Raw genomic sequence first — 19,126 nt, forward strand, 5'->3', positions numbered from 1 at the left:
TGGAATACATGTCAAACCCAGTCAGGATGAGTTACTCTTTCTAGCTCATAAGGGCCCAGCATAAACACCTTGCCACCCAGTAGCTGTCTGGCCTCCTTCAAAGTTCGGTGTTGGTCCCTGCTGCTGACAGATCAGACATTTAAGCAGCAGCACTAGTTATATCAGCTTTGGAGAGACAGCCCAAGCTGTTGGACCCATGCATAGCCCCTGTCTCCTCTATCCACAAGCCCATTGTGCAAGAACTTGGGTGGCCATTGACATAGGCTGACAGACATCTGCTAGCCTAGTCATCCTGGCTACTTGGTTGGCTAGTGCCTCTTCTGCAGTGGAAACTCTCTAATGGGCATTGTGTGCTATAAAAGATCCTCACACTGTGTGCCCATAGATCCATCATAGATCCATCTGCCTCTTCTCTAGCCTTGCCAAATCTTTCTTCTTGCAGACCCCTGACCAACAAGCTAGCCTAACATTTGTTACTATAGAGTATACCCTTACCATGGCCACTTCTGTCTCCAGACAAAGTGGATGACTAAGTGCATTGCCTGAAGTTCTGCCAACAAGGAGGATTTCCCTTCGCTACTCTCTTTCAGAGCCACCCTGGGTGGGGCTAAGGTGCAGTAGCAGATATTTTCAGCTTGCATCCATACCAAGGTGCCCCATCCATGAACCAAGCTTTTGTTTTTCCTTCTTTATCAACTGTTCACAGGGAACCTGCCTGAGGCCACAGCTATGCGTTTTGAGAGAGGCTTTGGTGCAACAGTGGTATGTCTCAGACATGGGGCTTTCAGCCACTTGTTTGTGAAGCTCACTTGTGCTGTCTGCTTGAACCTAATCCCAGATGTATGGAATGGCTTACAGTGGATTGCTGCTGCACTGCCTGACCTTCTGACACAGTGAGTCTGGCAGAACCCAATTTATGATCACTTGCTGTCTCTCGGTCACTTGATGTCCCTCTTTGATGCTCAGTTTCTACCAAGGCCCAATAGCATGGCAGGAGCTGTTTGTCAAATGGTGAATAGTTCTCTGCTGCAGATGGCTTGGCCTTGCTCCAGAAGCCTGGAGTCTGTGCTATGACTCACTATTGGAGCTTGCCAGAAGCACTATCAGGCATTTTTCTCTATAACAGATACCTCTAGTACCATGGGATCTGCTGGCTCATATGGCCCAAGTGGCAGGGCTGCTTGAATCACATGATGTACCTACTGCATGGCCCTTTATTACCCTGGGCCTCACTAAAAGGTAGCAGATTTCCAAGTCACCTGATAAATGTATACCCAAGTGTAGTGAATATGTCGCCTTCCAAACCCAAAGAGGCCTACTAAGCATTGTGCTTTTTTATTGGTGGTAGGAATGCAAGGTCCAATAACTTGCCCTATACTTTGGAGAGGATATTTCAGCATGGCTGGACCCATAAAAACTTCACTGATGTGGCAAGCCCCTGAATTTTTGTAGGCTTTATCTCTCACCTGCTAGAGCAAGTATATCTTACCAAAGCATGCAGAGTACTTGCCATTTCTTGCTCCTAAGGTCCAATTAACGTGGTGTCATCAATGTAGTAGACCAATGTAATGTTCTGCTGGATGTCCTGGTTGTATAGGTCCCTTTGGACTATATTATGACAGAGAGCAGGGTAATTAACATTGCCCTGGAGCAAGGGTATACTATCTCCATGCCGTGTGGATGCAGACTGCTTCTGATCCTTCTTCCTGGGGAGTATAGAAAAGAACACGTGGGAAGACCCATAGCTGCATACATGTACCAAGGCTGCATTAATATACCCCAAATCTGGCAAAGCAGCTGGAGTGCGGTCAATACTTGGTTAAGTTCATGGTGGTCCTCCATCATATATCATGATCCATCAAGTTTCTGCAGAGGTCAGACCGGCCAATTAAACAGGGTTATGACAAAAAGCGCCATATCTTTATTTTTTAAGTCTTTGAGGACAGTACTAATCTCTGCCATCCCCTCTGGCCTGCAGTACTGTTTTTGATGGACTATCTTGGGAGGAGAGGGGCAGTTTCAGGGACTCTTACATTCAGATTTAATTGGTCTAGTTTGGGGCCTGGGCATCAGTGATTTTATTTTTTTCAAAAAAACTCCCAGTTTATTCTGACATGCAGTTAAGATTGAGAACCACTGGACTAGACTATGACGTCCATGGGGCAGGCCTCTGGCCTTACTCCTCTAGATATTTCCCGGGCCTACTTCAGTAGGTAGGCATGTGATAGGCATACGATAATATTGAATAAATGATTGAAAAAAGTAGATAGATAAGTGCAATTTCTCCCCTCTTTATGACATAAACTGACATTTAACATTATTAAATCACATTTACAAATAAAGTTAACCTAAGCTAACTTTCCATTTTGATGATCACAAATATCCCTGGAAGCATGGCCTACAGATGAGTCCTGTGAGTCTCAAACAGCTTTAGGTAACACCCAGAAACCCCTCACCCTTCCTGGCTTTCAGCCTCCATAGATAACAGTCTCTGCCCTGTATCCAACAAATAGAGGTCAAAAGTTATCAGATTCTACTCAGACTTATAAAAAGACAGGCTTGGCTAAGGAGTGTAAGATGAAAACATATCTGTGTTACTAGAGGAGACATCAGAACAGAAATGGACAAGTTCATAAGGAGGTCAGTGTTAGTAGAAAAGGAAATAAACATGAGTACCCACCATGTTCCAGACACCATAGCAGCCAGCAGGGCACAGCATACAGCAAGAGCTCAGTAAATACTGTCGGATGAATAAAGGATTGGGGTGGACCAGGGGGCAAACGACTCCTGTATAAGAAGTGGTCCACAAATGCCCTGTTGAAAATTGTCTTTCTTAAATATGAAAGATCTCATATCTGGAAAAGACTCGGGATTGGGGAGAATAGGAGGCAAGAACTGGAAACTCATTTCAATAAGTATTGTTTATAATTTAGAATGTATATGCCAGAGAGAAAGCATGCATGATAGTTCCAAGGCTAGTCCAAAATATACAGCTAATCTGTGGTGGATCTAAATGATTAATTTTCCAAATGTGAGTTTTACTTCCTGGGATCAGATGTGCGTCCTATAAAGGAAGTATTGCGGGGAGGAGGGAGAGGAGTAGAAGATGAGGAGGATTTTCTGACAGTCATTTAGAAATGAAGTTTCTAATCTATAAATTGATTGTGCCTGAAAGTTTGTAAATTGCTTATCAGAATTCAAAATTCATTGTGTCAAAAAAATATGTATATACATGGTGGTTTAGTTTCTAACTAGCCCACAAAGTTTAAGTGGTAATTTGGTTCAAATTATTTTTTATTTGATTTGATCCCCTATTTTCCTTGCCCTGTAGGTTTATCCTTTTCCTTTTTCAGTTCCTTCTTTTGTTATCTGTGTGACCTTGGGCAAATTACTTAATCTCTATATCCCTCAGTTTTATAATCTGTAAAATGAGGATACCCAAGTACCTACCTAATTCTGAGGATTAAATGAGTTAATGCCTTGCTCCTGGGAAATAGTCAATAAATAATAGCTGCTATTACTGTTATAATATTATTGTCCGCCTAAGGTTGGGTTCCCCCCTCCAAAAAAGGACAGAACCTTAGACAACAATTCATGTGAAAATGATTTATTTAGGAAATGTTCCCAGGAAAAACTAGTAAGCGAGCTGGGGTGTGGAACTGCGAAGGGAAGGAGCCTAAGTAAGGATGCAAAATCAACTTTGACCTAAATTCAGAGGGGACACAGGACACCGTGTTGGTCAGCCCAGAGTTGTCCCAGTCAGAGGCCATGAGAGCTGGAGTATGCATGCTTGTGCCCATAGTCATTAAGTTAAGGTAGGGTGGCTTAATCCCAGGTACTTCAGGTTTGTATGTGAAAAGGGATTCCAGCAGCCTCTGGGTGGTAACCGCACAAAGAGATGAAGAAATCTGAAGGGTTATGGTCAGAGCACTGCCTGGGCATCTGCTATATCATCATCACCGCCACCCATAAAACACACAACAGTACATAGTGTGAAAGGCATTGTGTCAGGTTCTGGGGATAAAAAGAGCTATTAAAAAACAGTCCTGGGGCCACCCGGTGGTGTTGTGGTTAAGTTCACACACTCTGCTTTGGCGGCCCAGGGTTCATGGGTTTGGATCCCAGGCGCTGACTTACACACTGCTCATCAAGCCATGCTGTAGCGGCATCCCACATACAAACAATAAAGTAAGTTTGGCACAGATGTTAGCTCAGCACTAATCTTCCACAAGCAAAAACAGGAAGGTTGGAAACAGATGTTAGCTCTGGGCTAATCTTCTACACGAAAAATAAAAGCCAGTCCCTGTCCTTCTACACCTTAGAATTCTGTTGAAGAGACAGGATAAACACACAAAGGTAAAAGAAGTATATGCTACGTGCCAAATAAGTGTAAACAAGATATGGCATTGGGTGCTAAGGAAAGATCCCAGTAGTACATGAGTTGGATCTCAAACAGTGGATAGAGTTTAGATAAGCAAAGAAGAAAAGGGGAGTGTTGATGGGGAGAGGAATGAAATGATGAATGCTTTAGGGAAAATCAATAAACTTGTTCTAATGTAGTGGTTCTCAACCTTGAATGCTCATTAGAATCACCAGGGAGCTTTAAAAATCCCAATGCCCAGCTGTAGTCCAGATCAATTACATCAGGATTGCTGGGAGGATTCCCCAGTATTTCTAATGGACATCTAAGGCTGAGAATCACTGTTTTATTGGCCAGGAAGTAGCTTATGAGAAACTGGCTGGGAGCTATATTAGAGATAGAGAAGAGCTTGGATTGTGGAAAACCTAGCTATGTGGAGTTAATTATTTTAATCTAATTCTAATGTTTCTATTGCAAGCTGCCTTAAAGTATTTTCCTAAGTCAGGCCAAAGTAAATCCAGAGCCTGGAATAGCAGATGAAGGAGTTTGAACTTTATGCTGTGGCAGTGAAAGGTCATGTTTGGTCCTTGAAGAGTTTTGAGCAGAGGATGATGTAAATAAAACAACATTTGAAAATTTAAACAGGATGTAGGGTTTCAGAGTGAGAAGGACAATATCTGCTGGAACTTGACCTTGGCTCGTAGGGGGGAAGGGCTGCTGAGGGAGAAAAAGTTCCGGAGGTTCTGGGCATGGAGTTGCATAGAAACAAATAGCCTCGGGTGTCAAGTATCCGGTGGTTGCAGAGGTGACCTAACCATGTTTATGTGGGATAAAGGGAGAACTGTGTGGCTCCAGAAGACCCATGTGTGCACAGGAACCAGCCGGAAAAGACTTGGCTTTTCTGGTGATGGGGCCTGAGTAACATAGTCCAGCTAGCTGGAAGGTGAAACATATTGCAATAAGAAGCCAGAGTAATATGTTAAGCCTTGAGAAACTGAATACGAAAGTAAACTGTGTTTCCATAGATTGCTTGCTGCACTTGCTACAATTACTTGCTACAATGTGCATAGCAAAACATATTTTGAACTGAAAAATTGAAAGTAGTATGCTTATTCAAGAAAAGTGGCCAATAGAGGAAAAAAAGATAAGATTATAGTACTGTATATCAATGTAAAGAGGTAAACTTTCCTTAATACTCATAGAACATGAGAGCAGAATTCATCAACAACAAATGAGAGAGATTTTCGGTTCAAGATGCCCTTATCAGTCACAGTAATGGGAATCTGTTAGCTAAGAAAAGAAGAAATCATTCTTAACCTGTTATTTATATTATTGTTTCAGCTGTCTGTTTTACTTAGTATGTTTTTGATGGAAGGGTCTTGCTACCGTACACAGATATTAAAGAAGCAAGGAATGGGGGAAGGTATTTGTTTTTTAAAATTATCTTGCAAAAAATTAAAAATTTTCAAGCTATTGTTATGATATAAAAGGGGAAATCCTGTCCTCATTTTCCTCCTTACCCAGCTTAAATGTCATGGTCTGTCATTTTAACTACGCTATTGCCAATAATTCTAACCTCCTCGCCTCATCTTCTTTTCACCATCCCCAGCTGGCAAGGCCCTAATCCCAGATGAATCCAATATCTGTTTTTGCCTGGCCTCCACCTGGGCTGTTGAGTGCTGGTGATGAAAATCTCACAACAGGGCAGATGGATATTGATATAAATGCATGGCCGCACCTGCAAATGGGCCCTCAACATTGGCTAGAAGTCCTACAATGATATCCTGCCAGTTTTCTCTCTCATTCTGCCCAAAGATTGTTTTAAACCCACAGTCTTTTCAGAAATGCAATCATTGCTTTCTCTCTTTCCACCCCTTTCTCCTCATTCACAGCAACTATTCTTTTACCTTACAGAGAAACCAAAGCCATCTGGAAACGATCTGCTTTAACTTTTACCAGATCTACAGATTCATATGTATCCATACCTGGGTAGACTAAAAAACATGGTCACAATATTTTGTATTTCCTACTATCAAGAAGTAGAGTTTACTTGCCCACTCTTTGAATCTGGGCTGGTCTTGTGTCTTGCTTTGGCCAACAGGATGCAGTAGAAGTGAAGTTGTGTGGGTTCCAGGGCCCAGGCCTCGAGACACCTTATAGCTTTCACCCTTGCCCTTTTAGGCATACCCACACAACATAAGGAAGTTTGAACTTGACTGCTGAATGGGGAAAGACCATGTGGAGAGGCCCAGTTAAGAGTCAGCACCAACGGTGTGGCCATGTGAATGAAGTCATCTTAGACCCTCCAGCCCTATCTAGCAACTGCTTGTAGCCATATGAGTAACCTCAGGTGAGACCAGCAGAACTGCTTAGCTGAGCCCAGCCAACCTAGAGAATCATGAGAAATAAGAAATTGTTGTTTTACACCACTACGTTTTGCTTGACTTCTTGGCAGCATTCAACACTATTGACCATTTCCTCCTTTTCAAAGTGTGTTCTTCCCTTGGCCTTTGTGATGCCATACTCCCTGATTTCCCAGATAACCCTCTGGCTTCTTCCTCTCAGTCTCCCTTTCTGGTTCCTCCTCTACTGAGCCCTTGAATGGTGGAGGTGCTCAAGGATCTGTCCTTTTCTTACTGTAACACAATTTGCAAGTGATCTACTCAATTCTTATGGTTGGTGATTTCCAAATTTTTATCCCCAGCTCTGATCTTTCTTTTGAGCTTTAAACTCCCGTATCCACCTGCCCACTAGATATGTTCACTTAGATTTCTGAGACATATTTGACGTGTTCAAAATGGAGCTCTTACTTTTTTCTCCTAAGCTTGTCCTCTCAAAGTCTTCCTCATCTCAGTAAGTGGCAACATCCTCAAGAGTCATCTTGAGTCCTTCCTTCCCATCCAACTGATCAGCAAGTCCTGTCTCTCTCTCTCTCTCTCTCCCCACTCTCTCCCCCTCTCTCTCTTCCAACCTTGCCTCCTACAATCCATTCTTAACACGGCACCCAGGATATTCTTTTTAAGGCATCAATCACATCTGGTCACTCCCATCCTTACAACCTTCCAATGGCTTCCTATTGCCCTAAAAATAGAATCCAAGCTCCTTACTACAATCTAAAAAACTCTATAATCTGGTCCCTTCCTATCTCCTTGTCTTCATCTCACACAACTTCCTCCCTTACTCATGACACTTCTATCACATAAGCCTTCTTTCTGCTCCTTGGTTCCCAGCTTAGGGCCTTTCCACTTGCTGTCCATCTGACCCACCTGGACTACTCTGCTCCCTGGCCTTAGCAGGTTTTGCTTCTCATTATTTAGGTCTCAGCTTAAGCATCATCACCTCAGAGTCCTTCACCATCCATTCAATCTAAAGTAATCCCCTCTCTGTCCCCCTTTCCAGCACATTGCCCTGTTTTATTTCCTTCATAGTTCTCAGGGCTTTCTCCTTTCTCCCGCAGGCTGCCTACCCCTATCTTCCACATCTCTCCGAATGAAGGAGCTCTCATATTTTTATATGACCCTGCCCCCACGGCCACACTTCATTGGTCCAGGATGGGCCCCTGACTCAGCTGGACCAGGGCCCTTCCTGGGATTTTTAGAACTGAAATTGAGAAACAGAGTCAGTTCTTCTCTAACGACAGGCATTGTCTGATATAATATTCAGCAACTGTTAGTGGTCATGTTTCCAGTCACGTGGAGGAAATGAGTCTACAAGAACAAATGACATTCACATGATGAAGGAGAGAAAAGAAAGTTAATTTTGAAAGTGCGTTTTGCTTCTGGTTGTTTCTAAGGTCTAAATTGTATTCTGCATGCTTATAGAGTTAGTTGGGAAACTTTTGGCATCAATATTTTCTTTGAACGATTAAAAAGAGGCTGGAGTGTTATTGATCTAACTTATTCTTTCTTGTGTCTAACATTGTACTCAAATGTAGTCGCTTAATATGTGCTTTCTGACTATAAAGATGATCACTATTCCACCTGCAGAATGGGGGCTTAGATACTTTCTGTTTAAAGCACACTTTGATACTGAGCGAGAAAAATGAATTAAAAGTTGTAGAGACAGGAAGTGATCAACTCTGAGAAGACCCATTTGGGCTTTTCCAGTAGTACATTATGAAGCACTAAATCCTTTTGCATGCTGCAAAATGTACATGTTCAGAGGCAACACTGAGGCAAGACATTAAATGTTTTAAAATGACTGCTCCTCCCTTTATTATTATTAAGGTCCATTTCAACCTTTATAGAAATCGATCCAATTAAACATTCTAATTAAATATAATCATGCAAATTATGTACTGGGCACTGTAGGGGATAAGAGATGAATAAGTCAGAGACTCAGTCATTAAAGGAAAGATTTTTTCAAGTACATAAAATAAATGGCTGAAGTACAAGTTAGCCGTGATGTTTCTAGGTGAGTTACAAATAAAGTGCAAGGGGGCCAGGGTTGGGGTAGGAGTTCATGGCAAAAAAAAAGGGTTATATTCATGTGCAAAAACCAGGAGAGTCTTCATGACTGAATTAGGCATTTGAGCTGTAGCTGGGAGGATGAGTAGGACTGCAAAGGTCAGAAACGGTATGAGGAAGCATCCAGCTTTTGAGAACAGGACAGACAAGGGCATATTTGGCACGAATATGAAGGACAATATACAGCTAACAAAGGCCTGAACTCGTGGGGTTGGCAGTTAAACAACAGAATGTCTGTCTACTGGCATTACTAGTCACAGAAATTGGGAAGTTCAGAGGACAGTATGGTATGTTCAGTTTCAGAAATTCTAGGTTTAAGATGACAGCAGAATATCCCCTTAGGCTGAATAGGATGTGGTTAAATGTGAGGCTCGTATTGGGAGGCAAAGTTAGGATTGGAGATGTTAAATTTAGAATGTAAAAAGAACCACGTTTTATGAAAAGAAGCATGAGCAGTATTTACGCGTTGTTTGGAACAGGGACCAATGAAGGTCACAGATTCTACAACGTCCAATGTGCAAGGATGGAGGCATCATGGAGCAAAGAGACATGTGACATTAGTGTGACCTGAGGTTGAAAATCAAACTGAAATGACAGCTCCATGTCCCTGCTGTGTTCAATCTATTCTAGTAACAAGTTTGAACCCTCACCCTTTGATCTATAGGAAGTCCATTCCTCAAGATTTGGATTACTAACTTGTGCCACAAGTCCTTCCCTAGCTCATTGCTTTGGCTCTGCAGGCCACTTCTTATCTTTCATAATGGAGTCTCTGGCTGCTGCTCTTTCCTTTCCTCTAAGCATGGACACAGCTCCATACATAAGACCAGGATGATAGTTTGGGGATAAGAGAAGGGAATTGTCACACAGAAAGAAAAACCTAAAACCGGATATTAGATATAACTGCCCCTAACACATTAGCCTAACCAGTCAGTGTACTAAACACTAAATAATATTTAAAGTGCTAGGTAAAAACAACTCCATTTAAACCAGTGTTGAAGCCACTATTTTGTCCAAGGAAACTTATATAAGAGGAGAGTCCTTTCGAGGATTTTTCATAAAATGGTATCATCATCATCTGTACATGGATATTTTTGACATAAACATGCTTACTTATTAATTCAACAAATGTTTACTGTGCGCCACAATCAAGGCAGGATACTAGGTGTTATGAAAGATGCAAATATAACTTCCTACAGGAACTTGTAATCTAGCAAGAGAGAGGAAATAAAAGACAAAACAATTTGATGAGCAATGCAGGAAAGGTAAAAAACAAAAAGCGTTATGGGAGTTTAAAAGCAGAAGAGATTATATGTCTTTTGAGAGTGGGGAGCTTTAGTGGAAGTGGTAGCAATTGGGAAATGCAAAATAAATACAAATATAAAATTGAAAAATAAAAAATACATATGTAAATAAGAGGGATAAAACAAAATGAGGGACTATCATCAAGATATCAGGATTCCTCCAGCTGACACCTTTCCTACTTTAAAATTATTAACAAATTAGCTTCCATGGATTTAGATCCATTGCTGAATGGTGCCGAAAAATTGCTGTTCTTATAGGCAGAGGTACCGGTACTCAAAATAATGTCCCCTCTGAATGGATGGGAAGCATTCGGATGGGTATCTGTCTCAAGAGTAACACTCTTTACGACCGGCGAGGACACTCGTCGTTGATTCACTGTTATTCATATTTGTAATGTGCGTCAGTACGTTGATATTATTGTGCAGCCCTGATCAGCTTGTGAACAAGAGTACTGTACCAGCTGATAGTCTGTGAGCTGTTTACAAATAGACTTTTTTGCATAATGAAAATGCCCTTTCAAATCTGGAGTTCGGAAGTGGCACAAAATGGGATTCTAATACAAACTAGCCTCCCTCTCACATGAATTTCTTTGGTTAAGGTTATGGCCCGAACCAGACTCTAGCGATATTGGCGTAAAAAAAAATTTTTCTCCTAAGTGATTGAAACTAATCTCACCTTAGACTACCAATCCCATCATGCAACGCTCCCCATATCCCCACTGTGAGGGGTGGAGTCTAGAAGGGGCGGCAACCGCGGAGGCCCGTGCATTCTGGGCATTGTAGTCTGGGGCCCTGGACGCCGTCAAGACGGGCCACGTGGTGCGTTTGGCGGCAGCTTTGGGCAGTGGCTACCCGGCTCCCTCCACACGGTCCTCGGGGTGCCGGCCCCGGCGGGGGCCAACAGCCACGGCGGAACGGGCTGGAGGCAGGGCCGGAGGCAGCCCGAGCCTTCGCGACGTTTTTGCGACAGCCGCGGCCGTGTTTCGCAAGTCCCCTCCCTCCTCCTCTCTCTGAGGAGGTACCGGCTGTTGTGCGGCACTGCCTTTCTGTTTGAGTGTATGGGAGAGTGAGTGAGTGAGTGAGTGTGAGCGTGTGTGAGAGAGGGTGAGGCGTGAGTACGAGTGTGAGAGGAGCAGAGCCCGCCGTGGCCGCCCCGCCGCTCCCCGCAGCGGGAGCAGAACGCGCGGCAGGAGGGAGCAGGAGAGCCGGCGCCCCGGGAGCCCGCGGGGACAAGGGCAGAGGCACCCGCTCCCCACCCCCAGCCCTCGTTCCTCTGCTCTCCTTCGCCCGGGGGAACCTCCCCTTCCTCGCCCCGGCCGGCCTCTGCCCCGCTGCCCCCCTGGATGTCCCCGGCGCTCTCGCGGGGCCTCCTCCTGCTCTTGCCGCATCAGTCGGGTTGGTGCTGCGGCCGCCGGGTGTAGAGCGGGCGGGTTCCCGGGGGCTGCGGCTGCCGTTGCTTCCCCGGTGCCCATCCCGGCCGCCCGACCCCCCGACCCAGCTCCCCGGCCTCGGAGGCTGTGACAATGGACTATGACTTTAAAGTGAAGCTGAGCAGCGAGCGGGAGCGGGTCGAGGACCTGTTTGAATACGAGGGCTGCAAAGTTGGCCGAGGCACTTATGGTCACGTCTACAAAGCCAAGAGGAAGGATGGGTGAGTGTTTGTGTCTGTACCGGTGTCCGCGCTGGGCGGCGCTCCCGCAGGCCGAGGCAGGTAGCCGGGAGGCAGAGCGGGGCGCCGGAGTGCCGGTCTCCCACTTCCTCGACACCCGCAGCTGTCCCCGCCTGCCAGGTTTGGGGAGGAAGTGGTGTACGAGGGATCCAGACCCGCACGAAATCCTGCGTGCTGCTGTCTCCCTTCTACTTTGGCGGCTCATAGGGAAAAGAATCTCTACCCTATGGGCTGTGTACTTTCCAAGGGTTTCGGTACTAGATTTAAAAAAAAATTCGTTATAAAACGTCGGTTTAAATGATTTTGGGGGGTCGATTTGTTATGGTAACCTGGGGATTTTCTCAGCCGTCTCTGGAGTGACATCCATCAGTCTGGAAGGGAAGCTGTGATCCTTTCCCCCACCAGTTTGTGATTGATTTATTACCAAATTTGGATTTTACTTGGGGGAAAGAAAGCAGCAAGTAAATGTGGTTCTGAAGAGTTTGTCGTAGTGATCATCTGCAATATGAATGTGGCAGTTGCTATTTAGATAGCATTAGCTGTGAGTTTTACATAGAACAATGGGGGTTTGGTGCAGGGTGGGCGGTGGGGAAAAAGGCGAGTGACAAATAGGGGTTATCTTGTTCAGGCTGTTACCCCAAAATTTAGCAGCTGGCAATGAACTTTAAATAGTCTCTTTGCTTTAAATATTCTTCCCTGGAAATAACTTAATTAAGTCTATGACTGGCAATGCTCCCAATTTAGTTTCTTAAACAGGCAAGTGAAGTGTTCGTTTTTCCTTTGTCAGTAGATCAATGTCTTGTAATATTGACAAAAGAGGAGGCAATTTTTAGTTGAAGAGAAAATATATTTGATTAACTCCTTGTTTGCCTCTTGTATAAACGGATGTTGTCTGTGTTGCCTTTGACAGTATAGAAAATTGCTGGAAAGATGATGTCAAATGTTATTATATAATCTTTAGATTTTATTATAAACAAAGTAGCTTTGCTTGAACATCACTGTTAGTTTGGTTAGCTGCTGTTTAGCCTTTAAAATAATTGCTGCTGTTTTCAAATTAGGTAGGAGACTATGTTCAGAATTGTATTAGCATTAAAGAAATGAAACCATTTGTAAAGCTGAAGTAAGTTACTTGTGGGGGGAGCCATATTTATAAATACTTTGGTATTCTGGATACTGGAAGAGGAGGTGTACATTTATTCAACATTTTTCTTAGATTTACTGAGATAGTTTTCTAAAATAACTTAAAATGGCTCCAAGAGGAAGATAGTAATTCTAATTGATTTGGAATGTGCATTTCAGTGCTTATATGCAGCAGTACAGCAGTACCGATATCTGCAAAAGGTAGGGATTTGAAAACTTGATACCCTGGGTGCTGCATGTATTTAAAAGTACTTTTTAGTGGAATGGATAGTCTGGTGACATTTGAGAAATCAGCATCTGGAAATACTGTTGACTCTGTTGTTTAATTGTATTTCTCATTGAAGTATTACTGTGTGATAACGTATGTAGTTTAAAAATTAACCTTAACTTCTCATGCAGTGCTTTTCAAAAGCCTTAAACCATCTTCCCATCCCCCAATATTATGTAATTTGGGGCATATTTGTAAAATCCCCAAACCCATGAGATGGGACGTTGTAGTACATTTGACCAGTCTGTTGTCTGTTTTATAAAATTCTAGTGACTTTAAATTATTTTTAATCTTTCTGAGAGAAGCCATTTCTGTTTTCATAAATTACCAAATTAAGCTAATAAAATATACAAATTTTATTAACTTTGATTTTATATTTTATTTAAAAGCTATAACATTGTATATTAGCAAGAAGTACTTTTAACCACATTTTATATCTCATGGTCACGACTTAATTTAGGCTAAGAATAATTTTAGAAAAATTGTATAATTTAAAAATAGCTGAATATATAGTATGTGAACATTTCTTAGTCATTTGTGATAGCTGAAAAGTAGCATTTCATTTTGGAAAAAAATAATTTTTTATTTATAATTCTTTGGACTTGTTTTCCAGCAGCCTTTAATGATTTTGTTTATAGGATGAACTTTTTTTAAAATGGATCAAATGTCAAGAGAGTTTTAAAATTACTTAAAACAGATTTTGCTTTCCAGAGGGAATATTTTTCGGTTTGGCTTCTTTTTTATAACCTCACTCTGGTAAAATACAGCATTGTATTTATGAGGTTCTTTTGATCTTATGTCAGTGAAATGTAATTTAATGCATTTTAGTCCTGGTAAAATAAAATTTGTGGCTGTTTAATCTTTTATAAAAAGATGATGATGAAATAATTTGTTTCTAGTATTGATTCACTTTCAAATTAAATTATATATTCTGCAACTGAAATTTCAGAGTTCTAGGAACCCAGACAGTAACACCTTCAAAGAGAATCCTGAGATTTACAATAAAATCAAATGTTTTATTTAGATGTATTTGACTGTTAAAATGAATGTATATAAATGTTTTATCCTTTTCCTTTGTCCATCAAGCATCGTAAAACATGAATAATTAGTAAAAGAATTTAGACAAGAGGGGTTAGCGTCTTAAGTTACTGAGTTTTAGGAAATAAAACTGTTTGAAGGTCATTTCTTTGACTTAAAGAATTAGTAATACCATTCCTGCTAGACACTTAGGATAAACTCGGCATTTTAAGGAACGCGGGGGAGGGGGAAATACTTTATTTGAGGTATGTTTACATACATGGAAAAAAAGGCCTTTTTATGATTTTGTTAATTTCAGATTCTAACAGTTAAAAAGTAAATGAACAATAAATCTTGGGAATAATTTGCTTTCACTGTCACCAGAAGTGAGATAGAGAGTGTCCTTTGTGTCTGAACACCAAAAGGATGCTGAGTGGGAAGCAGGGGGATTCATTTTCTTTCTGAGTCAGTTGTATTTCCTTTGCAGAATTTAGACAACCAATTCACTTTGTTCGAAAGAATGGAAAAGTGCGAGAAGACAGAAAACAATCTTTTTCAATTCTAAACTCTTTTTATAGGCACTTGACATTTGTAGAATTTAAAAATTAATTTGGGATAAGAGTTTGATCTCCAAAAAAAAAAGTGAAAAGAGTTTTCTTGAATAGTGTTCTTAGTCTATTGTACTCTGTGTTCAAAAGAACAGATAATATATAATTGGGATTGTGTATATGTGTTAGACATACAGGAAACTTTAGTTGGGGCACTTTGGTGGAAAATACAGAGATTAGTGGACAGTGATACTGATAATAATAGCTAAACTGTTGACTAAGTACTAGTTCTTGGGCAAAGCCCTTTACATTCATCATCCATTAATCCTCACAAGTACCATATCAAGTCAGTTCTGTTCTTCAGTTTCATGGATGAGGAAACTGAGACTTAGAAAAGTTAAGCAAATTTGTCCATGGTTACATGACTAATTAAATGTCAGAGCTGAAATTAAGAGGATTGCATGTAGGTCTCTTACTCCAGAGTCCATGCTCTTAACCATTATGCTTTATATAATTAATACATTAAAATAACTATAAACATAGGCATGGAGCTTTGGGTTCTAGTGGGTTATTCAGAAAACATGAATGCCTTATCACAGTACAAGTCTTTTCAATTAACTGGTATACTTTTTTAGTACATTTCTGAATGGCTCTCGTTTCTCAAGTGCTACAAAAGTATGTATGTAGATATGTGAGTGTGTCTGTACAAACATAGAGTTCTATCTGTATGTCTAGAGAAATGCACACACACATATACATATGTGTATGTTTGTAGGGCCAAACTCTAATCAGGCATGTTAAGATATGAAAGTTCTTCATCTAATGGAAAGAGCTCTAAGCTGCAGAGACTGGAGACCTGAGTTTGTGTTCAGACTCTGCCTCTGATTACCTGTATGACCTTGGGTAAGTCACTTGTCTTGTAACCTTGGCTTCCTTGTTTGTAAGATTAGGGTGTTTGAGTTCATAACTTTTAGGGTTTTTCTAGTATTATGATTTGAGAGAGTTCAGATTATGAGTATAAGGTGTAATACTTTTGCAAAATTAGGTAAACAACCACTAAAATGAAATTTTTACTTTAGACAATGGTACACTTCCGTATTTCTTGGTCTCAGGCTTTAATGTGGGTTCTCATCAACTGCCAGAAAGAAGTTAGGTAACTCCCAAAGGTTTACCACCTACTTTACCTTACATATCTTATATCACCTTAGCATTCCTTCTTATTTGTCTCTTAAGACGTTGGGATTTATGGGCTAGTGCCTGCTCTCACTCCTGTGAACCGTTCATTTGGTGGCTAACACAGGACACTCGTGATTCACTCTACAGTCTTTGTAAACTTTAAAAAATGTGTTGGAAAGGGACATACGGAATATTTACTAGGCACTTCTTATCTACTTGCAGTTGAATTTATCTGCCTTAGATATTCAGTATGTTCAGATTCACTGTTTAGGTCACTTTGAGGTTTCATATTTAGATCCCATTTTCTTAGTAGCCAGACTGGCAAATTAAATTAATTCGTTTTGGATTTGTTCATTTGATTATTGCTTTTACTGTTTCTTCCAACATTTGAAGCATCCATTCACTCATTGATTCAACGAGTATTTATTGGGCTTTTCTATGTAGCAAGCACTGTCCAGGGTTTTGGGAATGCAAAAATAAATAAAATATTCCATTGTTTGAGGAGCTATCTACTGGAGAAAGAATCATGTAAAATAATCTGTAGCAATTTAACGCACACTATAATAATTAATACAAGGTACTATTGGAGTACAGAGATGGATGCTCCCAACTGCTTAGAGTTTTCAAGAAGAGCCTCTTAAAGTTGGCAACATTTTGTCTGACTCTTAGGAGATGAGGAAGATCTCATCAGAAAAGGCATTTCAAGAGGAATAGGGCAAAGAGGGGTGCTATTGTTCTCTTACAGACCCCAACAAATGTGGGTTTGAATTTTATTTCCCATGCCTTTCCTCCCCCTAGTTTTCCCTTAGCAGCATTTTTGAGCTTTTGCTATATGTGTAATACTATGTATGTTTACTACAAATATTCCATTGTACCCACTGGACATGATGAGGTCTCTGCTATTTAATAATGGGGATAAATTTATCAGCATGCACTGAACACCTTAATTGTCTGTGTGGCAGTTTTCCATCATAAGAATGTTGGTGAATCAGAATACAAGCAGCCTCTGAAATCGAACTCTCTGACTTAAGAGTATCTCTCATATGGGGCTGGCCCCGTGGCCGAGTGGTTAAGTTTGCGCGCTCTGCTGCAGGCGGCCCAGTGTTTCGTTGGTTCGAATCCTGGGCACGGACATGGCATTGCTCATCGGACCATGCTGAGGCAGCGTCCCACATGCCACAACTAGAAGGACCCACAACGAAGAATATACAACTATGTACCGGGGGGCTTTGGGGAGAAAAAGGAAAAAAAATAAAATCTGTAAAAAAAGAAAAAAGAATATCTCTCATATGTAAAACTTCCATGGCAGAACTCCATTTTGATTACAGCTCTGGATAGCAGATGATTCTGCTTTGGCCTCACCTCTGTGAGGAGTAGGGAGCCAGAATTTTCTGTGCTGCTGAGATGGTGGTGGCAACAGATTGGAGGGGGAATTTCTCTTGTTGGGACTCTGTGATGTGTGAAGAAATGGGAGGTAGGGAGATGGCTTCCGGCATACTGGATTTCAGCTAGGAAAATAGAAATAATGACAAATTATTATAAATTATTTTAGGCCATTTACACAGTTAACTACTTTTTAAAAAATTATTTCTGTGGACAAATGTGTTCAGAATTATGATTTACAAACGTTTGAAATGTGATCCATATGTAAGTTGGAAACTGTGTATGCCGAATCAGTGTTGATAAATATATATTCCCCGCGGCTGGTGTCATCTTTCTTGTAGTGCCTTTTATTGTTGAATCCAATCCTCATTTTCTCTTTATTCTTTTTCTGTTCTTAGCTGCTGCTAGAGAATGAAAATCTTGTCCTTTCCTTCTTCAGAACAATTTGTAAATGCTTTCCTTCACGCCAGCTTAGGTAGGCCTTGGCCGTCTGTTTGTTACTTGGAGACTACTATGATATTTTTTATCTTTAGATATCTCGTCACTTCAAGACAGTTCTTGATGTTGTCACTGAAAAGTGACTTTCAACTTTTATTTTGATCTTAATACTTGAAGACCCTCAAGATTCTTTAGTATGGTTATTGTCAAAGTCACAAAACCAGTCCCTGCTGTCGTAAGCTGCCTTACTGGTAGAGTTATGTCACGTTCTTCAGATGTGTTATGGCAGAAAAAATGCTAAGAAACCCCTTTTTAAAATTGAGATATGTTATATACCATAAAATTTACCTTTTGAAAGTGTGCAGTCGCCTGGGTTTTAGTATATTCACAAAGCTATGGAACCATCACTACTGTCTAATTTCAGAACATTGTTATTACCCCAAAAAGCAACCACATACCCATTAGCAGTCACTCCACATTCCCCCTATTCCCAGCTCCTGGCAAGCACTACTTTACTTTCTGTCTCTATGGATTTCCCTATTCTGGACATGTCATATAAATGGAATTACACAATATGTAACCTTTTCTTGTCTGTCTTTTACTTAGCATAATATTTTCAGGGTTCATCCATGTTATGCATTTATCAGTATTTCAGTCCTTTTTATGGTTGAATAATATTGCATTGTATGGATATAGCACGTTTTGTTTATCCATTCATCAGTTGGTGGACATCTGAGTTTCTCCCTTTTGGATATTATGAATAATGCTGCTATGAACATTAATGTGTGAGTTGTTATTGGATATGTGTTTTCATTTCTCTTGGGCTTATACCTAGGTATGGAACTGCTGGGTCGTACAGTAATTTTGTGTTTAGCTTTTTGAGAAACTGCCAAACTTTTTCAAAACAACTGAGAACCACTTTTGAGTGGCTTTACCTTGACTTTGGTTTAGCCAAGATCTTTGTCCTTTGTCTACAAGACCTGACTAGCCTCCTTTATTTCCAGGACAAGTTTTACACTCTCATCTGTCACAGTGATTCTGAAATGCAGATTAACACAACTGCTCCTCGTCCATCGAGTTAGACCACCATTCTGAACTTTTTCTCAGACAGTGTCTTGTGCTGGACATTTTTTCCCTCAGCTGAAATAGCTTGCAACACTTAGCTTCAGAAATCCTAACTGCTTTATCTTAACATACAACTGCAATAGGTCTCTCTTCACTCATCACCCCACAAGACATAGTCCTTTGTGGGTATATTATGTAACTACATCAGCGTATATGTGGTTAATGTTTATATGTCCTTTGGGTCTTTCTGGTGAATGTTTATGGGTTAGATATTATAGATTTCCTCTGGGGCAGT

At 41.0% G+C, this 19,126-nt stretch overlaps 1 protein-coding gene across 20 annotated transcripts in view; it reads left to right on the plus strand.

Annotated features, from left to right (window-relative positions):
- Nucleotides 1–10,848: 10,848 nt before the first annotated feature.
- Nucleotides 10,849–19,126, plus strand: part of CDK8 (cyclin dependent kinase 8) — a 124,951-nt gene continuing 116,673 nt past the window's right edge. For 6 of the 20 annotated variants that reach the window (XM_008537025.2, XM_070578653.1, XM_008537026.2 and 3 more), the window contains exon 1: nt 10,866–11,778. In XM_008537025.2, coding sequence (XP_008535247.1) covers nt 11,651–11,778 — 128 coding nt within the window. In that variant the 5' untranslated portion in view covers nt 10,866–11,650. Of the gene's footprint in view, nt 11,779–11,864; nt 12,051–19,126 lie in introns of those variants that run through there. The other 14 variants (XM_008537023.2, XM_008537024.2, XM_070578661.1 and 11 more) reach the window with 13 other exon arrangements.

Source organism: Equus przewalskii, chromosome 16, assembly GCF_037783145.1.
Source record: "Equus przewalskii isolate Varuska chromosome 16, EquPr2, whole genome shotgun sequence".
NCBI lineage: Eukaryota > Metazoa > Chordata > Mammalia > Perissodactyla > Equidae > Equus > Equus przewalskii.